This window comes from Myotis yumanensis, unplaced genomic scaffold (genome assembly GCF_028538775.1).
Source record: "Myotis yumanensis isolate MYYU_CA2020_CCGP unplaced genomic scaffold, mMyoYum1.0.hap1 SCAF_11, whole genome shotgun sequence".
In the NCBI taxonomy this organism is placed as follows: domain Eukaryota; kingdom Metazoa; phylum Chordata; class Mammalia; order Chiroptera; family Vespertilionidae; genus Myotis; species Myotis yumanensis.
Genome location: NW_027223762.1, coordinates 63,584,708 through 63,612,080, shown reverse-complemented (window position 1 = coordinate 63,612,080; position 27,373 = coordinate 63,584,708). Strand labels below are relative to the sequence as shown.

Below are 27,373 nucleotides of genomic sequence, written 5' to 3'. Positions count from 1 at the left end.
GCCCTCCTGGCCTTCACCGGGTTGCAAGGTTCAGCTCAAAAGACTGAGAGCCTCCAGGGTGGTTGGGAAGCAGTTGGGGGCAGGGGCAGTGAGGCCGGTGGGCGAGCGGATTGGCTGGAGGTGGGGCAGCAGGGCTCCCGGATTGGCTGGATTCGGCAGGGCAGGGCTAACCTTTGAGAGGTGCAAAGGGGAGTGTAAGGGAGTGTGCACTCGTGTTGCCACCGGCCTGCCGGCTTTACTCTTGCACGGCGACTGTGGTGGCGGCAGCGGTTACTACCTGAGCCAAGACGGAGCAGAGGCTGGTGGAGCAGAAGGACATCCCAGCATCTCGATACCTGATGGCGTGGCCCATGGGTCATGGCCAAAGGGAAGGGCGCCAAGAGTGGCTCTACAATGGGGCTGCTGCCTACCGGCATCCTCCAAGTGGGTGAACGCCAGGCCCAGGGAAGGTGAGAACCTGGCATCCAGTGGAGGGCAAGGGGCGGCAGCGTCCGTGGAGCATGTGAGGTGTCGGGGGCAGTGGACATGGCTCTGATGGTAGGTTAGGCATAGGAGACCCTAAACGCGCACAATTTAATCATGCGCTGGGCCTCTAGTTCAACATAAAAAGGAATGAAGCACTGATACATGCTACAATATGAAATGAGCCTTAAAAATGTTATACTAAGTGCAATAAGGCAGTCACAAAAAGCCACATATTGTATGATTCTATTTCTCCAAAATGTCCAGAGCAGACAAATCCATATAGATGAGAAAGTGTATCAATTGTTGCCAGGTGTTGAGATAATGAAGAGATGAGGGATAGCTGCTAATGGGTATGGGTTTTTGTGTGTGTATGTTTTTTTTTGGGGGGGGGGGTATTTATTTATTTTTTTGTGGTTATGAAAAGTTCGGGAATTAGTGGTGATGGTTGCACAATTTTGTGAATATACTGAAAAACACCATGGCATTATACCCTTTAATGTGATTGATTTTATGGTCTGTGAATTATATCTCAATTTTAAAATGATATTCAGAGTAACATAGCAGGAAAAGGAGTATCTATAAGCTATTACTCACAATCCCTAGATACAATCCAAAACAACCAGGCATACCAGTAAACTAGAAAAAAATGATCCACACTCAGAAGACAATCAATGGTTACTGACCAAAGAGCATAACAGATGGTGAATTATCAGTCAAGGACTTGAAAACAGCAATTATGTCTGTGCTCAAGGACCTAACAGGAAAAAAAGAGTCTATACTAAATGACTAAATAGGAAATCTCAAAGAAGCCCCACCCAGATGTGTATTTCACTTACATCTCATCAGAACCAGGTCACACAGCCAACTTGGCCTGAATTAAGGGTGCCTAAATTGCAAGGAAGTCTGAAGAGTTTGGGGGGGCATTTTAAAAGTAAATATTTTTTATTGTTGATAGTATTACAGTCATCTCCTGTCTATTCCCCCTTTATACCCTCTCCCAGCCCCCATCCACCCCCCCCACCCAAAGTCCTCACCACCCATTGCCTATGTCCATGAGCTATGCATATAATTTCTTTGGTTTATCTCTTCTTGTCCCCCAAACCCCTATATTGAAGTATGTCAGTTGTTCCATGCGTCCATGCTTTGTGTCTTATTTTGTTGATTAATTCATTTTGTTCTTTAGATTCCACAAATAAGTGAGATCATATGATATTTGTCGTTCTCATATTGGCTTATTTCACTTAGTGTAGTATTTTCCAGGTCCATCCATTCTGTCCCAAAGGGTAAGAGATCCCTCTTTTTTACAACTGCATAGTATTCCATTGTGTAAATGGCCCACATCTTTTTTATCCACTTATCTACTGATAGACACTTGGACTGTTTCTAAATCTTAGCTTTTGTAAATAACACTGCTATGAACATAGTGATATATTCTTTCTGTTTGATGTTTTGGGGTTTTTAGGATATATTCCCAGAAGTGGGATTGCTAGGTCAAATGGAAGTTCCATTTTTAATTTTTTGAGGAAACTCCATACTGTTTTCCATAGTGGCTGCACCAGTCTGCAGGGGTGGGAGGAGGGGCATTTTTAACTGGGTATATTACAGCCCTGAACAAAAATTGGATTGTGTTGGTAAAGGAGAAGACTGGATATTGGTTAGTCAAAATCATCTCAGTGCTTTCCCCAGAGAGAGTGTGTGTGTACAATCTTAATCAAATGTGCGATCTACCTCGTTTCCTATTAGAGGCACAATTCCAGAGGCAAGCATATTTTCTGATGCTCACTTTATCCATCAAAAGCCAAGAGATGTGAAGATAATGTAAGAGGACCTTTTTGCAAAGATATGGACAGGACCATATCTTTGGTAGAAGTACCGACCAGGAGGGCCTTATCCCAGGGCTCCTAACGCAGGCGCTGTTACTATGCTGAGGCCCGGAATCCCCCAGGAGAGATTGTGGAGAATAGGTGTCCTTGAAAAGAGTAGTGACCTTCCATCAAGGGACACAGCCAGCTTGACTCAACCGTATGACATCACCCTTGTCCAACTGTGCTCTCACTGGTCACACCCAACCGGAGGGCACGATCACCTGATGATGTCCCTACAGGCTGGCCTCCGTGACAGACAGCTGGTGGGGAAAGGTGCAGAGTGCATCTGAGGGCCACATAGAGGCACCTGGTGAAGCCATCTGTTTTGAACACTACTGAAGATGAAATGCTAGACCCAGGAATTACTTTCGAAAGTTCCTTGGAGGTTACTGTCATTGGGCCTAACCCAAAGAGTTGTAATCTCAGTTTACAGCAACAATGTACCCTGGAAAGTTTCTTCAGAAGCTAATTTTGATACATCTGCCTAGAAACTATGGGCCAAGGGCCAAGGAGCACATGAGCAGGTCCTTGTGTGTGGACCCTGCAGCATGGTGCAGCGGACAGCACACTCCCCGGCACCGCATATCCAAACATAAATCCTGTCTCTCCCAGTTATGTCACTCCCAATGATGTTTGGAGTTCTGGCAACTTACAGAAGCAGCCTAAGCCTCAGTTTCCCAATCTGCAAAGTGGAGTAACAGTGGGACCCATTTTGCTGGATTGTTGTGAACTGCTTAACAGACGGCCTCGCCTACAGTGGGTGCTTGAGATATTGGTTTCTTTCTTATGTTGTCCCCAAATGAGGGACACTCAGAGTCAGTTTAGACAATGCCCTCCACCTTAAGTAAGCACCAACAGGCACAGTGTGAGACACTTTATAGTCATTACTTTGAAACGTCAGATAGATACTGTTCCCAACATATGGATAAAGAAATAGGCCTGGCCGGCAGCATGGAGGGGAGAGGGTTGGCGTGCGTGTGTCTCATTTCTCGGGCTGTGTGTCCTTCAGTGCACCCACCACTCAGTCCCTTCCAGAGGCATCTGGAATGGCATTAGTGGATTTGCAACGTTTTCCTCCTTCTGGCAGGTGGCAACAGGGTTTGGTCTTTAATCATAGCACAAGCAAATCTGTTTTTCCACCAATTTTCATTTTATTAAACTGGAGACTGTTTTCTAGGGGGAAATATCTCTCCTCGCTGTCATGACATCATACATGGGCAGACAGTCTCTTCAAAGTTCAACACAGGACTCATAGTTTTGTTGGCTCCGGCTCTAGATGTGACAGGATAATGTAGCTCCTGGCCCAGGGCTGTGCCTGCCTTACATTTCATAAGTGTTTGTGTAATGAAGGGACCTCGGACTGCTCACGTACTGCCCTGTTATCCTGGGTCAGGCTCCCACACCGGGCTCTGTTCCTGTGACCCTCGTAGTGGCCAGTGGGGGCTGGTGACTTTCAGAAGCACAGATGAGTGTGGGGTGAAGGAGCTAAAGGCAGAGAAGCAGCCTCAAATGAGCTGGCAGGCAGGGTTCGGCCACAGGTAAGTGGATAAGAAGCCCATGAAACCCAGAAGGTGAGCCGGGTGGTGTGGGGCCCCTGGAGGGACCAGAGGGCCCTGCAGGACAGCTGTTCCACCTGGTGCTGCTTCTGGTCAGGGCCTAGACCTCCCAGCAAACCCTCCTGTCTTGCTTTGCATTCCCACATGACACTAGGAACACACATATTCAAGAGAGCACCGAACTCAGGAGATGGCAATTGATTTTGCCCAAACCTTTAAAAATATTTCCTTTAGATGTTATAAACCCCCATCCACCAACCCACCAACACTCAAGAATATCCTCTTGAAAACGAACTATAGAGGAAATAGAAGTATGGACACAAAAATGGCCACATACTAAAGTTAACAAGCTCAGGGGAGGCCTGAGAAACCACATAGAATGGTCTGAACGTAAAAATCCATAACTAGAAAGGAGTCATGTCATAGGCCTGTAGCTTCCTGGACAAAGGAAAGTCCTTACCTCAAGCGAGCCTGTCTGTTATCTCTTTGCATCTAAAATATTGTAGCTATGAAATGTCAGAGTCATCTTCAAACCCCCCTGGGCACGCTCAATGCACCAGAGCACGAGACCACAGAATCCTTCATTGTTATCTTGTTCCCTGAATACCTTTGTGCTGTGACTGTTAACTCCTCTGTACCTACCAATGTCAAAGAAGTGTCTCTCCATTTTATTTTTTATCCAATCCCAGAGGTTTCCCCACTTTGCTTTCTCTCACCCCCTTAATCAACTACTAATGGATTTCATGTAACCCTCTTTACATATCCTCTTTTGATTTTTATGTCTAAAACTAGAGGCCCGATGCACGAAAATTCATGGAAGCATAGGCATTCCTTCTCCTGCCTGCTGGCACCGGCTTTCCTCCAGCACTCAGAACCTGGGCTGGCTTCCCCAGGGCCGCCCACAGGCATCCAGGACCCGAGCTGGCTTCCCCCTGGCCCTGGCTTGTCAGGAAGGACGTCTGTAATGATGTCCAGAAGACATCAGGTCTAACCAGCATATTACCCTTTTATTATTATAGACTAGTGGCCCGGTGCACGAAATTCGTGCACGAGGGTGGGGGGTGTCCCTCAGCCTGGCCTGCACCCTCTCCAATCTGGGACCCCTCAGGGATGTCCGACTAAACTGGCAGTCGGACATCCCTCTTGCATTCTGGAACTGCTGGCTCCTAACCGCTTACCTGCCTGCCTGCCTGATCACCCCTAACCACTCTACCTGCTGGCCTGCTTGCCCCCAAATGCCCCCCCCTTGCTGGCCTGCTTGTCCCCAACTGCCCCCTCCTGCTGGCCTGCTCACCCCCAACTGACCCCCCCCCCAGCCAGCCTGCTCACCCCAAGCTGCCCCCTCCTGCTGATCTGCTTGCCCCCAACTGTCCCTCCCCCCCCACCGCTAGCCTGCTCACCGCCAACTGTCCCCCCTGCCGGCCTGATTACCTCAACTGTCCTCCACTGCTGGCCTGCTTGCCCTCAACTGCCCCCCCTTGCCGGCCTGTTTGCCCCCAACTGACCCCCCCCTTCCAGCCTGATCACCTCCAACTTCCCTCCCCTCCTGGCCTGATCACCCCTAACTGCCTCTGTCTCACCACCATGGCTTTGTCTGGAAGGACATCCAGAAGGTCTCCCAGTCTAATTAGCATATTACCCTTTTATTAATATAGATAGCTGTAAACTTGCCATTTACTGGAGCATTTTTCAATCTGTTGTGATGTTGTTTTCTGGCAATTGTCGTTAGTTTGGCTCAAATAAATTCTCATAAGGCATTTTCCTAGGCTGGGCATTCTTTTGTAGACAGAAGCAAAAAGAGAGCCAACAGAACCATTATATTAAGATAAGGTTAATTTTGGGAGCCCTGAATGCAGGACACTTGGCTTACTGCCTTGGTCTTTGCTCAAACTTGACAGGGTCTGGCTTTGCAGGGCCTGCCTCCATCACCAAAAGTCGAGGGAGGTGAGACAGAGAACCAAGCCCCTGGGACCCAGACTCTGGCCTTCTTTGTTCTTCTCTTGCTCTCTCTATGGGTTCATCAAGCTGAAAGAGACCGAGATTCGATTCCCAACTTCGAGGATGAAGAAAGTGAATGGAGTGTGGTTGAGTGACTTGTCCCAGAGGCAAACTCAAGTCTCAGGGCTCCTCCCAGAGCTACCTGTGCTGGCCGAGGACAGGCTGCCCTGGGCCTCCTCCCACCTTTACTTACATACACGATCACAGGACTTCAGGAACTTTGTTTGCAGGAGCCGGGTTTGGGGGCTTTTGGAGGGTGGGTGGTGGTTGGTATTTTTTCCTGCTTACTAATTTCCATTTGCTACCTTTGTCCTATGGCCGCCTTCCATTTAGGGCTCTGGCATCTGATCTGGATCAGCCTCCTGGGGCCTCCTTGCCCCTCCTTGGAGGAGGGCGGGGGCGGTTTGCAGCGCAAACACAGGTGGGATAGGATGCAAAATGAACAAGACCACACTGGCCAAAAGGAACCTTTCACTAGTGGGTGAGGGGTACAGGGAGAAAAGGGGACACTGCGTGGGCACAGACATCAAACACATGACAGATGGAGCAGTAAGCCAGTCTCCGCAGGCTGCCTGGCCCCTTCCACCTGGACAAGGGAGCAGCGAAGCTGCCCAGGTCTCTCTTCAAGATGTCTCACCAGGGATGCAACATGCACTTACATGGGCCGCTCCACTTCCTCTGGCAGGAAGGTGGCCAGAGAGGCACCGTGGGGTTTTCTGGGTAGTGAACGCTCAGGTGGCCGCTGGCCTCTGCCCCACGCTTCCCAGGGGACTCCCCAACCCCTTCTGCCTTCCAAGGAAAACACTCCTTTCCAGAGGCGCAGCTTGCTGAGCTCCGAGTGGGCTCTGCTAAGTGAGGTTCGGAAAAGGACTAGATGTGGGGCTTGGCACACGTGGTGTGCACCGTGCCATCTGCAGCGCTGCCTCTGAAAACATTTTCCAGTGAGAACTTAGATAATGTTTTCCAGGAGTGCGGGAGGCCATCTGCTTCCTCCTACAGACCCCGGGTGCAAGGGACCTCCGCGGATGGAGAGCTTGGTCGGCCTCCTGTCGAGTTTCTGCAGCCCATCTCCTTGCCACACTGCGGCGGAGGACGGTGCTCGTGCGTGGCTGTGGAGAGGACAGAACTGGGTGGGAATCGCACTGTGCGTGGGGGGCCGGGGAGTGTCAGCTGCAGTCTCCCCGCGGGGAAGGGGCCGGTCAGGAGGCCTCTCGCGGGTGCGTGCCCCGCCTGGCCTCGTGCTCCTGCTCCGTGCGGACCCCGCGCCTTCCCCGGGGCCCTGCACACTCCCCACTGTCCAGGTCCTGGCGTCGCGCCACCTGCGGCTCGGGCTGGGCGCGCTCCAGGCGCATTCCTGGCCGGGCGGCCCCTCCTCCTTCCCCGCCTGGCGGCCGGCGCTTCCCTCCCGCGCCCCCACCGCTGGACCACGGACGCTGGTGGCCGCAGGCGCCCCAGGCGGCGCGCACCGGTTTAACTGCGCTCCCCTCTGCTCCCCTCCCAGGCGGCCGGTCGCGCTTCCACTGCCCGGACCCTGTGGGCTGGACGCACTGGGCATTGGCTGGATACGCTCAGCACCGGCGGGACACACTCGGCAGCAGCCGGACAGCGCCGTTCCCTCCCAGGCAGAGCGGTCCCAGCCGGCGAGATGCGACTCCCTGGCCCCCGCGCGCTCCTCCTCCTGCTGCTGCTCGTCGCCGGCCCGGCGCAGCTCGGCGCCCAGGTCAGTGTCCCCCGCCTCCAGGCCGGTGCGCGGACCTGGGCCGCCTCCCTGGAGGCGCGGGCGGGGGGGCTTGGAGCGACTGGGGGCTGAACTGCTTTTCAGGGACAAGGGCCAGACCCACCCGTCCTCCCGCTGGTCACCGCGCAGCCCCTCGTCCCGGCCCTGGGGGTTCCGCTGGGGTCGGGGTACGGGAAGGTCTTCCTGGATTATGAAAAGGTGATCTCCACTGGGTCCCCAGGAGCAGGGCCGGGTACCAGCTGGGTCAGAGTCCCCGCCCCCCCACTTCCCATCTCCGTTTGAATTGCCCATTGCGCGCCCATTGCCGCTGACTTTCCCACACGCCCGGGCTACCGATTCACTTTCCCACCTTGTTTGTATGCGATGGCGTCTCGCTGGGTTTATTTATTGGGCCAGACTCACTTTTATATAAAGCAGTAATGTTAAGATAAGAATGCGCACACTGGAGAGGGAACTTAAGGTAAGAATGCACACAATGCAATAAACAGTAGATGATCATAGAAGTGTACACCTGAAACTCATATAATGTTAACCAGGTCACCCCAATAAATTTAATTAACCGATGCCACCCAATACATTTAATTTTTAAAAAAGCTCCTTCTTGTCAGCACATCTGTCCAGATAAAAATGCACCTTCCGGCCCTAGCTGGTATTGCTAGGTGGATAGAGTGTCGGCCTGCAGACTGAAGGGTCCTGGGTTCAATGGGTTCCATCCTCAGTGCAGAAGGTGGCTGAAGGGTCTGCAGCAGGACCTCGTGGGGATGGATCAATGACTCTCTCTTATCACTGATGTTTCTATCTCTCTCTTTCTCTTTGAAATATGTATATATTTAAATGCGTCTTCCAAAGGTGGACCTGGAAGTGCTGAATTCACAGCCAGCACCGCCAGGTGAGCTCTGGGTCAGAGCCCCTCCCGCTCTGTGGAGGCCCAGCTTGTGCCGCAACAATACTGCCCACAGCAATAACAGTGACGGGGAAGGAAAGCCTGCACATGCCCACTGCACCTCAATGACGTTTATGATGACTCATTGTGATAGGTCTCATGTTTATTGTCAGCCTTTCCCACTGTGCGGGCAGGCACCACCTTCCGGTAGGAGCTCCGTGGAATGAATGGAGCGTGGGCATGCTATGCTGGTGGTGGTCCAAGCAGGACCTGGCTGGGCAGCTTCTGGGCAGGCCTTGGCCGCACAGGAGGGCACCTGGGATCTTCTAGAAATCCTGATGCCTGCCTCCCCCAGAGATTCTGACTCAGTTGGTCTGGATTGAGACTTAGGCATCCATATTAAAAAAAATTGTCCCTAGTGATTTTAATTAAGCAGGTGCCTGAAACCCAGGGAACCCCAGCTTTCAGCGTTAAAAGCTGTGGACCTAGGAAGGGGTTGAAGGCAGAAAAATTAGAGTGGACAGAGGGTTGGACTCATGAGGACCTGAGATGACTTGTGTACCTGGAGTTTACCTGATCTGAACACAGGATGAGCCACGGACCAGACCTGTTGGCTGGTGGAGACTCAGCAGGTTTGGAGAATGACTTGCATTCGTGGGACCATCTCCCGCCACAGAGGAGACAGGCAGGGTGCACACAACCCAGGGACCCCTTGGGACAGGCACAGGAGCTCCTGGCAGCAGTCCATGGGTGTCTGGGGTGCCTGATCCCCGTGTGCTTACTTTGTTGTATTAGGTGACAGCCCACGGGGGACCTGGTGTGTGTATGTGTGTAGGTGCCTGTGACTGTGTGTGCACGTCTCTGTGTCTGTGTGAATGCTTGGTTGTATGTGTGATAGTGCGTGTGTGTGCGCCCATGCTTGTCCGTGCTGTGCCTTTGTGTATGTGTGCGTGCATGCGTGTTACGGGGGAGCAGGGAGCTGCTTCTGCAGGGGTCTGCAGCAGCACCTCGTGGGGATGGACAGTCTCATTTGCTCTTCTCTGGTTCTCCATGGCTTTCCTCTCGTGTCCTTCTTGTCAGCACATCTGTCCTGTGCCACTTTGCAGGTGACCTGCTGATGAGAGCAGGTAGTCGTGGGGAAGGAGGGAGGCTGAGCAGTGTGGGGATCCCAAGCGTGGGGGGGGGCCCTTTTGCAAAACTGCTGTTCACTCTGAAAGGGAGAACATTGAACAGCGCCCTGCGCTGGGCTCAGGGGTTCAGGGCCTCAGCGTGCGCCTAGCCTGGGGGTGGGTCTATGGGTTCAGAAGGCTTCCCCCTCCCCAGAGCCTCTCTTTATGATCAGATGTCACGGGCTCCAAACTCCTCCACCGGAGGTTCATTCCCGGTTGCCTCCATCCATTTGAGACGCTGCCTTTTATAGCTTAAGGGAAATGTGTGTAGTGCACATTCCCATAGTTTTAACCGCAGAACGATACTCTGTGCATGGTAACCACCACCACAGACAGGACACAGGACAGCGCCCCCCAAACCGACCTGCTTTTCATCCGACAGTTTGTCTTCCCCACCGTGTCACATGAATGGAATTGAAGAGCGCACAGCCGTTGGTCTGGCTTCTCCCATTTAACACAACACAGCTAAGATTCTTCCATGTTGTCCTGAGTTCCCATGGTTCTTTTACTACTGTTGAGTAGTATTCCACTGTGTGGACACACATGGTTTTTCATGTTTTTTTTTTTTAATGTATTTTTATTGATTTCAGAGAAGGGAAGAGAGAGGGAGAGGGAGAGGGAGAGGTAGAGGGAGAGAGAGATAGAAACAACAATGAGAGAGAATCATTGAACGGCTGCCTCCTGCATGCCCCACACTGGGGATGGAGCCTGCAACCCTGGCATGTGCCCTGACTAGGAACCAAACCGTGACATCCTGGTTCATAGGTTGACGCTCAACAGCTGAGCCATGCCGTCCAAGGTCAGTTTGTTGATCGATGTGCACCCCCCCGCCCCAAACTGAACGACACCCATGGTGACAGTTCTTGTTTTTTGGGCGATTATGAATAGGGCTGCTATGAACATTCCCACACAGCTTTTTGTGGGAATGTAAATGGTCATTTTTCTTGGGTAAACATCTGGGAGTGGGATTGTTGAGTCACATGGCAAGTGTGTGTGTACTTCGGAAGAAACTGCCAAACCGTCTCCCCTGTAGTTGTATCATCTTATGTTCCCACCAGCAGTGTATGAAGGCTCGGTTACTCCGCACCCTCGCCAGCACCGAGTACCATCTGGTTTGTTTGCTCCGGGTCATTGAAATAATGTATCTGAGGTTTGGATTCCCATTTCCCTAAGGACTAATTACTTTGGGAAGCTTTTCGTGTTCTTATTTGTCAGATGCGTAGTCTGTTGAGTGAAGCCTTCTGCCCAATTTAAAAATGGCTTGTTTCCTTACCAAGTTTTGAGTATTCTTTGTATGTTCTAAATACACGTCCTTCTTCAGATCTGTGAGTTACAAGCATTTTCTCCCAGTCGGTAGTTTGTCTCAGTGTCTTTGCCAGAGCAAAGGTTTTACATTTTGATAGAGTCCAGTTGATCAGTTATTTATTTTTATGGATCACGCTTTTGGTGTCAAGCTCTTAGGAACTCTTTGCAGAATGCACCAGACCTCTTGAGACCCTGTCCTAGCACGGTCTGGGAGCTGGGTTCATCCAGGTGTGGTGAGGCCCACAGATCAGGAGACGCCTGTCATGGAAAAGGCAGTTTGTTACAGTTCTCAGGAGGCGGGGGCATGCCAGGCTGCAGGGGGGCCACAGGCAGAGAGGGGGAGGGAAACTTTGGGGAAGGTTTGAGGGAAGGAGTGGGTGAGACAGGGCTAAGGAGGTGACAATCGGCCAGCTGGAGTGATTTCAGCTGGTCACAGTGTGGGGTGCCCTAGCTGTCTGTGCCTGACTCGGGCTGTTGGGGCAGATGGACTGGGTGGGTGGGTGTGGAGCGCTGGTGTCTCAGGAGAGTAAGGGTAGGAAAGGCAGGGGGATGGGCTGGTTTGTATGTAAAAGGTGTGCTGGGGGCAGGGAGGGTGTTCCGTTGTCCCAGGGCTCCAGCAATCGGCTGGCCTGAGTCCACAGGCCCCAGAAGCCAGGACATCAGACACAGAAACCAGACAATGTGGTTAAACAGACCCAGTCCTGGGACTGGTACTTCGCTTCCACTGCATCCTGTTGGCCAGAGCAGGTCACAAGGCCAGTCCAGATCCGAGAGGTGGGAAAACAGATTTCCCTCTCTATGGGAAAAGCGGCCGTTTCTTTGGAGATGGTGTGGGAGTGGGCAGGAGGCCTGGAGCTATCACTGCGAACCTTCCATCACGCGACCCAGAGATTCACTCCCCGCAGGCCTGTGTTTGGACGAAAGGGTGCTGTCAGGGTGAGAGTGGGCAAAGGGAGGCCTAGCTGGGTGGTGGCTTTCCCAGCGCCTCCCCCTTTCCCGGCACCTTAGGAAGGGGCTCCAGCCCTGTCCCGGGCGCCCTGACTGCAGAGAAGAGTGGAGGCCTCTCTACCCCCAGGGCAGTGCCTGGCCCCAGGGCTTCAGGCAGCGGGTGTGGAGGGTGTGGACCGAGAGCAGCAGCTGTGTTTCCTGGTCTGCCTGGGTCTCTGAGTCAGGCAGGACCCAGTGCGCTCCCAGACCCACTCGCCCTGGAGGATCCTGTGGACACCAGACTGGATCCCAGGCCCACCAAGCCACTGTGGTCTGGGAGGCTGCTCCCTGCACCATGTGGACACTGTCCCCCCTCCACACGCCTGCCCAGACCTGCGTCCCGACCACTGCTCCAGGAGGAGACTTCCTCTCCTGAGTGCTGACAGGCCTGGCTGTGCTGGTCGCTCCCATGACCCCCAGGGCAACGGCGGGGCTGCTGACTCCTGCGGATCTGTCCATGGGCTGTGCAGCCCTGGGGACACAGGGCAGACTCCCTGGGTGGTAGAACTTTCTAGATCCTTTCAGACCTTCTGCCAGCATCTTCCATGCTTCTCAGAAACTGCCTGGGACCTAAATGCAGGCCATGACATGCATTTTCATTCAAGAAGTAACAGCACCTGTCACCTGACGGGACCCAGGCCTAGCCACTTCAGCATGTCCACCCGCACCTCAGGGAAGCGATGACTCATGTCCCTGTGCCTGGGACAGTGGACGCCTCTGGCAGCCTGGCCTCCAGGACCTTCCCAGGGAGAGCAAGGTCTGAGGAACTTGTCCTGTGGAGCCCCAGGGCCCCCGCGTCCCCAAGCTGCCCTTTGGTCCACTGTGGCCATCAGGTTGGCCACTGACTCAGACCTTTCACTTTCCACTGGAGATAATGTTATCTCTGGATTCTCATTAAAGGGTAGGGTGCGCTGCAGCCCAAGAGGACCCTTCCCTCTGCTCACCCACCTGTGCAGAGGGGTGGGGGGCAAGGGCCGGGTCCGAGAGCATGACCAACACCCGCTATGCAGGCCCAGAGAGCTGAGTGAATCAGATGGCTTCAGACTGAGAGGAAGGAAAGGGAAGCGCCCAGACCTCCAAGGCAGGGTGTCTGTAGAACCCGAGCAGCACAGAGCGGCTGCCTGTAGGGAAGGACAGACACCAGGCAGTCATTTACACGGTAGCGAGCACACATGTGCACATGTTCCTTCACCTGACCCCTCGGGGCTCCTCGATCTAGGCCTTTTCTCTGATTCCCTCATTAGAGACTTCACCCCCCCGCCCCGGAAGGAGCCCATAGTAAGATGACGCGCTCGTTCAACACCTGTGTCCTGAGGCTGTTCTGCTGCCGGGCCCTGTGCTGCTCTGGGCCTGGGAGGCAGCACAGCAAGCGCAGATGGTGCTGAGTGCTCCAGCCTGGCCTGCCCCCTCTTCCTGGCTACATGCCCTGCGACCAGTTCCTGCCTCTTGTGACTCAGTGTCCTGCTCTGACCAGTGGGGACAGTAGACACGCCCCTCTCATGGGGTCCTGCGAAGGAGGAAATGAATGTCAGAGAACAGAGTCTACAGGGAGCCTGGGTACATGTCAGGGGAGAGAAGACGAGGCAGACCCAGGCCCTGCTCTCTCCAAGCAGGGAGAGAAGACATAAACCTGAGAAGTATCACAAGCAGACAACTGGAGTGGGTGCTGTGTTGCCGGGAGGCTGGGGTTCCTGTTACTCAATGGGCAGGGCAGGCCTCTGAGAGCGGGACTTCTCATGGAAGTGGACAGGGAGCCTGACTTTGGAGGACGGGCAGACTTTCTGGGCAGAGGAAGAGCCAGTGCAAAGGCTGTGCAGTGGAAAGGAGCTTGCTGAGGTGGGTGGGGAAACAGAGGGTCCCAATGCTGAGCGCAGAGAGGAGGGAGGCAGAGTAGTGCCCCTCAAAGGCACCTGTGCTCCCAGCCCTGAGACCCGGGAGTCTTGCCTTGAGTTTAGCCCAGTGTCGGACTTCTGGCCTACGGACTGTGAAGTAATGATTTTGTGTTGTGAGCTGCCAGGTTTATGCCGATTTGTTACAGCAGCAACAGAAACGCATACGCCGTCAGCCCCATGGTGCGGAGTGTGCCTGAATTCTCCCGGGTGGGGACCCCCTGCGGGGTTTTCACAAGGAAGGGATGCCGCCTGGCCTCCGGCCTCAGAGATCCCAGGAAGGAGAGCGAGGGCATGGAGAGCAGGTGGGCCGCACATGCCGGGTCCAGGACAGCACAGGAGCATTGCACCCAGAAACACTGCGGGGGTGGGGGGTTCTCTAGAGTTTAGGACAAGCTGAAAGCACCACCTGTTTCATTTGCCACAGCTTCAGGCTAGTTACTCTAAGTGTAAGGACTCCAGGCCTAGAACCCACGCCACAGCCAAGTGCACAGCACTTATTGTCCCTCCTTTGGGTTTGCCCATACTTCCTGCCGGGACCAGGCCCTCGGCCCTGCCCTCTCACCCCCACCTCCTCGTAGCCAACAGTAGAGGACCAGCCTTTGGCAGATGTCAGTTCTCAGTAGTCACATAAGTCTTGGATCATGTGTGGATGTGCACACACGTGTGTTGCACTGAAACAACCAGCACCAGTGCAAACACTCTTGGGAGGGTCTATCTGTGTTGGGGGGACCACGGGGAACTCAGAGGGGCCGAGAACAAACTGGGGGCCTTCTCTGAGCCCCTCATCCTGGTTGCCATGGGTGAACACGCTCTCCGAATGGATGGGCATTAGGGGAGATATTGACCGAGGACAACACTGATGCTATTAAAGGCACAACTGACCTGCAGGTGAACGTGGCAACTGGGCAGGAGTTAGCTGGGCAGCAAGCAGGTGAAGGAATCAGCAGGGTTGGGGAGTGAGTCGAATAGTGAGCCTGGGCTCACACTACCTCATTCCTGCTCTTCCTTCAGTCTGTCGTCTGGTGGTTCATTTGCGTGGGCGTCGCGTGTACCCGGGTTTCAAAGTTATCTGTAGCTTGTTTGCTGCCCTCAGGCATGCAGAGGGGCCAGGGGCAGGTGACCAGAGGTGGCCCTCAAGGGAGCGAGGGGTGCTGCGACACGAGATCAGGAGGTGGGCAGAGGTGGGCTCCTGGGGTTCCCGAGGGACTCCCCTAAAGTGGGCCCAGCCTTCCTGTCACTTCAGGGTCTGGGGAAGGTGCCGTGGGTTGAGGTCTTGGGTGTGTCACCGTGACTACTTGGCTTCCTGTCTGTGAAGTGGGCACAGTAATGCTGCCACTTCCCGAGGTTGACGTGAGCATCTCGTGAGTGACTCCTGTGAAGTGTGGCCACAGTGCCAGCTCTTGGCACCCACTGTGGCCCCTGCTCCCGTGGCCGTTTTGAAAAGCAGACAGGAAGAGGGCTTGGGTGTAACTATACAATTATGGGCAGCTGGGATGGCAAAAACCAAAATGCCCTGAGCACCCCGGGCCCAGACCCTAGAGGAAGGCTCCATCTGAAAGAGACGGTTAATTTTATGTGGCCGTTTGCCTGGGCCACAGCACCCAGGTAATTGGTCAGTCACCAATCTAGGAGTTGCTGTGAAGGTAATTTTTGGACATAAATAGCGTTAAAACATAAAGCAGGTGTGTGGGTCTCCGTCCAAAAGACCGACATCCCGACGGAGATGGCAAGAACGCTTCTCATACGCCTTGGGCTCCAGATGCAGCCTCACCCCTCCCGGGTCCCAGCCTCCACTCCTCCCCAGTCCCAGCCTCCACTCCTCCCAGGTCCCAGCCTCCACTCCTCCCCAGTCCCAGCCTCCACTCCTCCCAGGTCCCAGCCTCCACTCCTCCCAGGTCCCAGCCTTCACTCCTCCCCAGTCCCAGCCTCCACTCCTCCCGGGTCCCAGCCTTCACTCCTCCCCAGTCCCAGCCTCCACTCCTCCCAGGTCCCAGCCTCCATTCCTCCCCAGTCCCAGCCTCCACTCCTCCCGGGTCCCAGCCTGCCCGGTCCTGTGGGTGTGGACTTGCAGCCCCTCAATCGCGTGAGCCAGTTCCGCACAGCAAATCTCTCTGCCTCTCACTGTCTCTCTCAGATGTAAACATGGGCCATACACGTCCTCGTGGTTCTGTTTCTCTGGGGAACCCTGACGGCCACAGGCCTTCTTCCAGGAGCACCCACTTTCTCTCCTCCTCCGTGTGGGTGCTGGGCAAAGGCCACTGGAATAGGCAACGTCGAGGGGGTTAGAACCCACCTCTGACTCGGTCTGAAGTGGAAATAACTTCTGGAGAACACCCGCGCAGATCCGACATGACTCAGACGCCAAGGGCTCGAGTTTGGCTAGCAGGCACCCGCTTGGCGAGTGTGCTCGGGCCTCTCGCAGACCCACCGGCATCAAAACATGTGTTCCCATTAGCAAACGCTGACAGGGCACATAGCTGTGGCTCACGCGAAACCAGCTCAGGGGACGACTGCTCGAGGTCCGAAGGGTCATCCGTGGTCGCTTTGGGTCCACTGGAATGGTTCTCAGAGAGAGTCACTGTCCCAAGACTGTCACAGGGGGAGACCATTGAGCCAGGTCATGTGAGTACAAAAGCCTCAAAGAACACCCCCGCTCCCCCCGCCATGCACCCCACGCGTCCTCGGAGCTTCACTCCCTTTGGTGTCTTGAGAATAGATTCTGTATCTTAAACGTCATGTATTTATTAATTTTGTTGATTTTTTTTATTGATTTCAGAGAGGAAGGGAGAGAGATAGAAACATCAATGATGAGAGAGAGTCATTGATCAGCTGCCTCCTACATGCCCCACACTGGGGATCGGGCCCGCAACCTGGGCATGTGCCCTGTCCGGGAATCAAACTGACCTCCTGGTTCACAGGTTGACGCTCAGTCACTGAGCCACGCCGGCCGGGCTAAATTTCATTTATGAATTGAGCCCAGAAGTCCAGGAGGCCTGGATGGGGTGGGAGGGGTCAGGCCTACCAAGTCTGGCAAAGCGATGGGGTGAGTTGGAGTGGGGGCCACTCACATCGTCTGCATCATCCACGCCTGGGCCAGCAGGTAGGGTCCTCTCTCGGCTCCGAGGGAGGGAGCGCCGTGAGCTCTGGGCAGCTCCCTTAGATCCACCACAGCAGGAGCTTGCGAGAGAGCATTGGGGGAACACGGACACGATTTCCCTGTGGGGGGTGGCAGGAGGCAGGTGGAGTGTAGTTCTGTGGCCTCATGGCTCCCCAGAGCCTTAGGGCCAGGCCCCACCCTCCCAGTTCTCAGCACTGGCCTGTGCTCAGAGCCACCTCTGCCACCCCCATGTTTCAAATAAGTTTTTAATTTAAAGAAATGGAAACTATTTTTCATTATTTATCATCAATGGTGTAAGCCGGTAGTAGAGCCAGGCTTTAAAGGATGGACACCTCCACCATCTTGAGGGGATCTCTTTAAAAATATTCAAGATGAGGGATCCTCAAGGCCCTGGAAGAGGTTTGTGGAGGTGGGGCCCGGACACCAGCCCTCTTCAGCCTCTGGGATGCCTTCCTCCCGGGTATAGACTTGACCTTTGCCTAATCACAGCACAAGGAGCCTTCGCTGGAGTGGGAGGTCAGCTCTGGAAGGGCGGGTGAGCTGTGGTTGATTTGTCCGGTTGGGATCTGGGCCCCTGAGATGGAGGGGACTGCCCGAAGCCAGCCCTTTGCTATGGCAGGGCCAGGCTGAAGTGCAGGTAGTGACACCTGACGGTCCAACTTGCTCCTGTCCCTGAACCTCAGAGGCCCCGCATACCCCCGATGACCTCATCAAGGCTACATTTGCAGAGGAAAATGGTTTGTTTTCAGTCCAGGGCTCCTCGTGGTCCAGAGCAGGGGATGCGGTGAGTGTGGGAGGTAGGAGGGCAGGCAGATAGAGGGCGCAAGGAGCCAGTCTCCAGACTGAAAGAGCACTGAGGAGCGGAAGTGGTATCCAGGCCCGGGTCCGACAAGCTGCTCTGCTTCTTGGTGTGAAACGATGCCACAGCCCAGTGTCCACAAGAAAGTGGACAGAACCCGTGCCCTGTGGCCCAGTGTATGATGATGACCCTCGTGTGTGTGCCTGTGTGTCCCATCCAACAGCGGTTAGCAGTGGTGCCTCTGGTCACGGGATTCGTTCTTTGTTTTGATGTTTTGTAGGGAGTATGCTTTATGATCAGGTGACATGATAAAGCCTTCTCGGTCTGAAAGGGGACATAGTCAGGTCTCCAGTGCGCTCTGGGCCCCATTTATACCCATAATGCAGACCTCTTGAGCACCTGGCTCTGCAGATGAATTGAGGTAAGGACAGGTGACAGATTCTGGGCATGGCTCCCAAGGGCTCCATTTAGCACTTGGGAATCAAGGATCCACCCTTGTAATAGCAGCTGCAGCCAGCTCATCAGACGTCACATCCGCAGCCACTAACTCTGTTTCCCTCGTACTCGGCCCAGACCCCGCACGCTGGCTTGCCAAGACCTCAAAGACCTTCCTCCCTCCCTCCCCACTCGGGGACTTTCTTTTTTGTTTCCTCTAGTTCAGTGGTTCTCAACCTTGGCTGCACATTAGAATCACCTGGGAATCTTTTTAAAATCCTGATTTCTGAGCCTGATCCTCCAGAAATTCTGTTTCTTTGTTATGGGGTGGGGCCACAACATTAGTAACAAAGAAACAGAATTTCCAGAGAATGGGGCCCAGAAATCAGGATTTTAAAAAGATTCCCAGGTGATTCTAATGTGCAGCCAAGGTTGAGAACCACTGCTCTAGTTGTATTGAGCTATAATGGACATACAACACTATACTAGTTTCAGGCATACAGCTTAGTGATTTGACATATGTATATATTGGAAATGATCACCACCATAAGTCAGTTCATATCTATCACCTCACATAATTACAAATTGTTTTTCTTGTGATGAGAACTTTAATGATCTACTCCAGTGATTCCCAAAGTGGGCGCTACCGCCCCCCGGTGGGCGCTGCAGCGATGGGGGGGGGGGGGCGGTGATGGCCACAGGTGCATTTGGGGGGGGATGAGTAACTGCTATTAAAATTTTAAAAAAATTAATTTCCAGGGGCTGAGTAATATTTTTTCTGGAAAGGGGGCGGTAGGCCAAATAAGTTTGGGAACCACTGATCTACTCTCATAGCAACTTTCAAACATGCAACCAATACTGTTGACTACAGTTACCTGCTGTACACTAGGTCCCCAGGACCTGTAGCTGGAACTTTTTATCTTTTGATCACCTTCAGCTATTTTCACCACCACCCCAACCCCAGCTTCTGGCAACCACCAATTTATTCTCTGTATCCATGAGTTTATTTTTTTTACATTCCACATACAAGTGAGATCATACAGTATTTATCTTTCTCTGTCTGACTTATTTCACTTAGCATAATGCCCTCAAAGTCTATCCATATTGTTGCAAATCGCATGATTTTCTTCATTTTTTATGGCGGAATTGTATATACAGGGTGTCCCCCAAAATATAGACACACTTTAACAGCTGATAGCTCAATTGTGAAAATGAAATGTATTTTACTAAACACTGCCATTATAATTATTCAAAGTGTGCATATATATATTTTTGGGACTATATATATGTGTGTGTGTGTGTGTGTATGTGTGTGTGTATGTGTGTATCACACCTTTTTTCCATTTATCCATCAGTGGACACTTAGATTCTATCCATGTCTTGGCTATTGAGAATAATGCTGTAGCCCTGGTTGGTGTGGCTCAGTTGGTTGGGCGTCATCCCATGCACCGGAAAGGTTGCCAATTCAATTGCTGGTCAGGACACATGCCCGGGTTGCAGGCTCAATCCCCAGTAGGGGCATGTAGAAGGTAGCTGATGGATGTTTCCCTCCCACATCAATGTTTCTCTCTCTCCCTCTCCCTTCCTTTCTCTCTAAAAATCAAATGTTTTTAAAAAAAAAAGAGAGAAAAGAAAGCTGTAGTGAACATAGGAGTGCATTTTTTTAAATTACAGTTTTCATTTTCTTTAAATAAATACCCAGAAGTGGAATTGCTGGGTCATAAGGTAGTTGTATTTTTAATTTAAAAAATTAAACTGATTTTTAGAGAGAGTGGAAGGGAGAGGAAGAAACATTGATGTAAGAACAAAACATTGATTGGCTGCCTCCTGCACATCCCCTACCAGGAACTGAACCCAAAACCTGGGCATGTGCCCTCACCAGCAGTTGAACTAGCAACCTTTTGGTGGACAGGACCATGCCCAGCCAACAGAGCCACACCAGCCAGGGCTATATTTTTAATTTTTTGAGAAACTTCCATACTGCTTTCCATGGTAGCTACACCAATCTGTATTCCCATAAATGGGAAGGGTACCTAGACTCAGGGAGAGGGTTCCCTTTTCTCTACATCCCCACCAACACGTGTTTGTTGATTTATTGATGATAGCCATTCTGACAGATGTGAGGTGCTATTTCACTGTGGTTTTGATTTGTATTTCCCTGATGATTGATTAATGATGTCACTCACCTTTTCATGTACCTGTTAGTCATGTCCTCTTTGGGAAAATGTCTATTTAGATCCTCTGTCCAATTATATATATACTAGAGGCCTGGTGCATGAAAATTTGTGCACTGGGGTCGGGGGGGGGGGCAGTCCCTCAGCCTAGCCTGCCTCTCTCGCAGTCCTGGACCCCTGGGGGGATGTCCGAATTCGGAGGCGGGAGAGGCTCCTGACACCACTTTTCACTCACGAGCTGTGAGCCTGGCTTCTAACTGAGCAGTGCTCCCCCTGTAGGAGTGCACTAACCACCAGGAGGCAGCTCCTGCATTGAGCGCTGGTTCGCCATTCAGTTGGTTTGCATATTACCCTTTTATTATATAGGATTATTGATTTCAGAGAGGGAGAGAGAGATAGAAACATCAATGATGACACAGAATAGTTGATCAGCTGCCTTCTGCACACCCCCTACTGGGGATCGAGCCCTCAATCCAGGCATTTGCCCTGACAGGGAATGGGACCGTGACCTCCCGGTTCATAGCTGGATGCTCAACCACTGAGCAACACCAGCCAGGCCTCAGCCCATTTTTAAATAGGATTGTTTGGGTTTCTTTGCTGTTGTTTTGTGTGAGTTATTTATATATTTTGAATATTAATCCCTTAACTGTGGATTAATTTTTCTTCCATTCAGTAGGTTGCTTTTTCATTTGATGGATGGTTTGTTTCCTTTGTTGTGTAAAAGCTTTTTTATTTGATGTAGTCCTTCCTGCTTATTTTGCTTTTGGTGTCAAATCCAAAAAAATCATTACCAAGACTGGTGTCAAGGAGTTTTCCACCTATGTTTTCTTCTAGGAGTTTTATGGTTTCACATCTTATATCCAAGTCTGTATTCCAATTTGAGTTGATTTTTGTGTATGGTGGGTCCCACTTCATCTTTTTGCCTGTCTTCCCGACACCATTGGTTGAAGAGCCTGTCTTCCTTCCCCATTGTATATTCTTGATTCCTTCGCATTAATAATTGACCATCTGTGCATGTATTTATTTCTAGGCTCTCAAGGACCTTCCTCTGTTAGCATCACTCCTGCGATGCTGGAGGCAGGAATGAATGGGCTGGGGCTTCCCAACCTTCACTCAGCAAGTCCACCCACAACTCTCCCCTCTCCCTCCCGCCTGGGATGTGGCCTCAGTGTGCTTGGTCTGAAGGGTTTCCCATTACGACTGGATGAGCCCTTCTCACGCCTAATGAGCATTTAGGGAGAAAGCAGCTGGTGCTCATTCTCCACAGTGTGGGGGCGGAGGGTCCCGGGAAGGGTACCTAGACGCAGAGGATAATTGTGCCCAAACTTGAACTGGGCTCAGACACACTTGGCTGCTGCACCTATTTTCCTCCACACTCGCTCCCCTTCTTTCTCTACCTTCTGGGGCTCCATGCCACCCCCAGGTTCGCGACAGTGGTCTTGGCACCGATCTCCTCTCCCCAATTTTAAAATAGCACTTCCGTGTCCCTTGGGGCAGCCCCAGCCCAGCGAGCCCTCTCCCAGCTAGGGAGGCAGCTGCTGGCTTGACTCAACGTGGGGAGGGATGTTGCCTCCACTCCCTCTCCACTTCCAGCCCCACCATCCAGGCCACGCAGCCTGAAATTTGCAAAGAGTTAGAAATTCACTCCTGTGGGCTATTTTGCTTGGGCCATCGAGTTACCAATGTCTATTGCAGATGCATCAAGAAGCCCACTCACCGTCCAGGGGCCTGTGGGGGACAAATGAGACGGCACAAGACAGTGCAGAGGGTCGCGGACGGCTTAGGGTGGCGGATGGGAGCCAGCGGGGGCCCAGCCAGGCTCCACAGCTCCTAAGCCCCATGATCTGGGGAAAGCTGCTTGGCTTTCAGCCTCTTATCTTCATCGGTGACAGACGCCATCCCAAGCCTTGCTCCAGCCACTAGTACTCTCTGAAGGGGCCGGTAGCTTTGTAAATTGTGAACTCCTCCATGTCCGTCACACAGAAGCCAGGAAGCCATCTAATCAAAGCAGCTTTTTAAAGGGAGGGGCGTGGGTGTGGGAAGTGAGGCCTGGGTGGGATGTCTGGGCAATGCCGGGCAGGCAGGGGCTGCCAGAGGCGCTGCCGGGGCACCTAGGCCTGAGTGGGAAGGACACGCGGGGGAGGAAGAAGGAAACAAACAAACTTCTCTTCCCAGCAGCTGCCTTAGGGGCCAGGCCCTGTCAGGCCCTGGTCAGGGCCGAATGAGCCAAGGATTCCCCATGGGTTAACGAGTTCCAGGGCAACTGGGGATTCAGCTTTGTCAAAAGCGCCCATTGAGTCAGGCCGCTGAGTCATCTGTTGGCCAAACCTCCGAGGTGCAGCGGCCTGGCAGGCTCCCTGGGAGAGCCGCAACGACTCTATTTCCACTGTGGTGGCCAGAAGCCCCGTGACTCCTGCCACCCTGCTGCCCTTTTAGAAAAAAACTTAAATTAAAAACTAATAATCATTGTGGGAAAAAAGTAAGTATAAAAAAAGTAAAGTAAAAAATGATCCATAAGCCTATCTCTACAGAAAACAGTCGTTTATCGTCTAATGTTCGCCTTTGTTTCATGCAGGTAATGGGTCAGGTCAGACGCGGCCACACTGAGGTGAGCCCCAGATCCTATCACCACCCACTGTACTACCCCTCCTCCAGCCTCCCTCCTCATGCCCTGGCTCTTGCGCACAGCTGAGATTGGAAACCTTAAAACTGTTATGACTAAGTATGATACAGGTGTGGCTTTAAGTTAGTCTTTATCATGCAGAGCACAAGCCTCCTTTTTCTATTTGTTTTTTTTAAATAAATTTTTATTGATTTCAGAGAGGAAGGGAGAGAGAGAGAGATAGAAACATCAGTGATGAGAGGGAATCATTGATTGGCTGCCTCCTACACACCCCACACTGGAGATTGAAGCCAGGCATGTGCCTTTGACTGGAATTGAACCCAGGACCCATCAGTCCGCAGGCCAATGCTCTATCCACTGAGCAAGCTGGAGGACTGGAGGACTGGAGTTCTCCAGCTAGGGCCTTTTTCTGTTATTTTTTAAAGCTTTTAAAACATCATCAGAACTGGGCCTTGACTTTTGTTGAATGCTTCTCCAACTCTATAGTTGTTTTTTTCATTTGCCTTGTTACATTGCTAAAAGTATGGGGCCTATGGAGCCTTCCTGTTTTGCCTGTTTTGTAGGTCATATTGCCCACCTGCTTTTAAAAAGCCCGAGGGACAAAGAAAAACTTAACAAAGGCACAGATTTAGAGCATAATTTAGAGTGCAGAGTGGGGACATCTTGGAGTGAAGGCTACTGAATATAAGGCACTTTGGGTACAAACCAGTGTCCACCCACCCAGTTATATAGAATCATCCGTTTTGCCCTTTGCTCTGAAGGTGGGCGTTCTGCTTTTGTTGAAGGGTGCATGGGGCTACGCTACGTGTGGTGGGGGCGTCATTTGGTCCAGCGGAACTCTGGGCAGGGCAGGGTGCCCACGAGGCCACTTTCACATTCCCCTGTCGGGCCAGGGGTCTGGGTGGCTTTGGAAGCCGAGAGCGAGTGAACCAGCCATCGTGGGTGGTGGTCCTTCTGTCCCCAGAGCTGCCTCAACAAGCAGCAGGTCCTCACGGCCATCCGCCAGTTGCAGCAGCTGCTGAAGGTCCAGGAGACCCGCTTCGCCGAGGGGCTCCGCAACGTGAAGAGCCGGCTGGCTGCGCTCCAGAGCTCTGCCAACAGAGTGGGTCCCGACAGCCCCCCAGGTGGGTCCCCAAGTCGGCACGACCTGGCACAGGGCACTCAGGCCCTTCACCTGTGACACTTTACCGAGCTTCACAGTGGGTTCCCAGGCCTGTCCCGGCCTCACCTTCGGGCTTCCCCTCTTCCCCCCACCCCCCCACCCCCGCCGTCTGAATGTCACCTACTCCCGCGTAGATCTTTCCATTCTGGGCTGCACAATGCTCATATCTGCATGTTAAGGTCACAGACCTCAAAAGGCACCACTTTTAGAGCAAAAGCTGCTTCTCCCCCCTTCCCTCACCCCCATCCCCACCCCCACCCAGGCAGATTCCAGCTGGCTGCAGTCTGGGGTTTTAACTTTTTAACACTGATTTTTAGAGCACTGTTAAGTGCACAGCAAAACTGAGTGGAAAGCACTGAGTTCCCACATGCGCCCTCCCGAACACACACGTCGCCGCCACCACTGGTGTTGGCACCAGGGCGGCACTCCTGGTCCATCCAGGCACCAACACTGGCTGCAGTGTGTCAGGCATGAACTCCAGTCCTCCAGCCGGAGGGCCCACTCGGCCCAGTGGGAGGTGAGGATGGGGGTCTGGTGAGCACAGCGGGTGGGCTTGGACAGACACCAGGTCTTCTCCTGCTTGTCCCAGTGATGGCTTTCACGTTGCCACGGCCCAGAAGTGGTAGCTGGATTTCCTCTGGCCTCTCCTCAGGGTGTTGGGGTCTGGGGAGTGGCGGGGGGATGGGGAAGTCATGAGCCTGTGGCATATTTTTTGTCATTCGCGCACTTAATGCGAATTATCAAGGACCTTCTTGGTGTGTGAGATGAAGTTTCCTGGGAAAGGTGCTGGATTTTGTACCTTTTTGTCAAATCCGGAGTCTCAACAGCACCGAGTCGACTCCTGACTTCCTCGGCTCCCCTGAGCAGAGCCAGACCTGCCAGCCAGACCCCCTCACCCTTTCCCAGGTGCCAGGGGCTCCTTGGGGGGCTCATCACAGCCAGGCTCTGAGAAGAGGCAAGGGCATCTATCCTTCCTGCCTCAGATGGGAAGCCGCGGCCAGGAGAAGTGAGGTAGCAGTAGCAGGTCCCAGATCCTTCCTCTTTCCGCGGGGTCAGAGCTGCCTGCAGCCACTGGGAGTTTCAAAGGAGAAAGTGCAGCTGCTCATTTATAAAACTGCCGGCCATGCCCAGTAGTGCACACAGAATGGTGTATCGTTAAATTACTAACCCTCTCATCTCCAGATTCTGGGTCTTTCTTCCTTGAGCCATGCAAGGATTTTTTAAGTGGTTCTCTCTCTCTCTCTCTCTCTCTCTCTCTCTCTCTGGTATATTTTATTGATTTTTTACAGAGAGGAAGGGAGAGGGATAAAGAATTAGAAACATCGATGAGAGAGAAACATCTACCAGCTGCCTCCTGCACACCTCCGACTGGGTATGTGCCCACACCCAATGTACATGCCCTTGACCAGAATCGAACCTGGGACCTTTGAGTCTGTAGGCCGACGTTCTATCCACTGAGCCAAACCAGTTAGGGCCATTCTCTTTTTTAAAAAACTGCCACCTTGCATTCTACCGCTTCTGTGTGTGGGCATGGGGTCTGGCAGCTGTCAGGAACCCCACCTCGGAGTGGGGTGACTGCACCTGGGCCATGGGAGCCAGACACTCGCCCCAGGTAGTGGGAAATTTGCTGTTTTTTAAGGGCATTTGGGGGGAGTCAGGAAGAATAATTTCTAGTCCTGAGGACTCCTAGGTCTTCCTCTTTGGCTTCTGTCCTAAGTATCTCCCTGCTGCTTTCCCAGCCGTTTCTTCCTGTGAGCATCACAGCCCGTCGGCGGCGTCAGGGCCTGTCCAGGCAGCTTCATTCCATCCACATCCATCGCCCGGGTTGGCTCCCCCCGATCTCACTCCTGCGCATGAAGCTTATCGCGGAAGCGGCAGGGGACGCCTGTGGCGGCAGACTCACTGGGACGGGCTCGGAGTGAAGTGAGCCAGCCATGGGCACACCATCCACAGGGCACCTCGTCCACCGAACAGAGGCCGCTGGCTCACACTGGGGAAGTGACTGCACATGGATTTTTCTCTCATTTACTCACACCCCGGGGCAAAAGCAGCATAAATGCTGCTGCCACCCTCCCAAATTTCTTCACAGATTAATTTCTCATCACTATTTCTATACCTACTTGATGCTTTTAAGAAGATGTAAATAAATATTTTGTCCAGCTTTTTGACTGGATCATTGCTACAAATTGATTTTTTTATTAAAGATTTTTAATATGTTTTTAATTGGTTGTTTTTGTTTTGTTTTGTTTTTAGAGAGAGAGGAAGGGAGAGAATAGATAGAAACATCAATGATGAGAGAGAATCACCGAGCCCGCAACCTGGGCATGTGCCCTGACCAGGAATCAAGCCCTGACCTCCTGATTCCTGGGTTGATGCTCGCCCACTGAGCCATGCCGCCTGGGCTGCAAATCGATTTTTCATTGATCTGCATCCACTCTTTCATTCCACTAACATTTACTGAGCACCTACTGTGTGCCAGATACTGTTCCACCTATGCAGGTCGGGTTAACCTGTGAGTTGCTCCAGCAGGTGGTTTTCCTTTCTTTGAGGTTTTTAAAGATTTTTCACCCCAAAGAGACCCCACTCCTTTCCCTCTTGACAGTGGTCCCCTTCACATTCCTCAGGCCTGCCAGGCACCGGCACGTCCCCTCTGTCCTGGATTCTGGGTGATTATGCCTCCATCGCCTTCAACTCTTGGCTCCAGTGAGGCCTGCTCTGACCACCACATCCACGACTACCCCCTCACTGTGCAGCCCCAGGATTCCCTGCTCTATTTCCTGCATGACACCCTCCCCTCTCCCCTCACTCTGCCGCTCACTCGTGGGTCTGGGTTACCCATGGTCTCTCCCCTGCTAGAAAGGGCTTCAGAGAGCAGGGTTTTGTTCGCTGATTCTCCCAAGCGCCTATCTAGTGCCTGGCACATAGTAAGAACACAGTAGGTAATTTTTCATTTATTCGTGTGTTCAAGGATTAGGTATTGGGTGCTCACTGTGGGGCAGGCGCTGGGCTGGGCGGGGCTGGGCACGCAGCGGGGACTCAGGGCAGGCATAGTCCCCCCTTAAGCTGCTTCCTGGGGAGAAAGGTGACAACAGATGTGGAAACAAACACGGCGATAAGAGGCCTCCAGTGGTCACAAATCTAGGAGGGAAGTGAAGGGAGCTCACGGCATAGCAGGTGCCCTGGGAGGTTTTAGCGAAGCGTGGT

General features: G+C 52.8%; 1 protein-coding gene across 1 annotated transcript in view; it reads left to right on the top strand.

Annotated features, from left to right (window-relative positions):
- Nucleotides 1-357: 357 nt before the first annotated feature.
- The window catches only part of FBLN7 (fibulin 7), a 42,401-nt gene continuing 15,385 nt past the window's right edge, over nucleotides 358-27,373 (top strand). Inside the window, exons 1-5 of the mRNA XM_070428352.1 lie at nucleotides 358-449; nucleotides 3,761-3,868; nucleotides 6,884-7,028; nucleotides 7,386-7,604; nucleotides 23,972-24,131. Of these exons, the coding sequence (XP_070284453.1) occupies nucleotides 358-449; nucleotides 3,761-3,868; nucleotides 6,884-7,028; nucleotides 7,386-7,604; nucleotides 23,972-24,131 (724 nt within the window). The remainder of the gene's footprint in view (nucleotides 450-3,760; nucleotides 3,869-6,883; nucleotides 7,029-7,385; nucleotides 7,605-23,971; nucleotides 24,132-27,373) is intronic.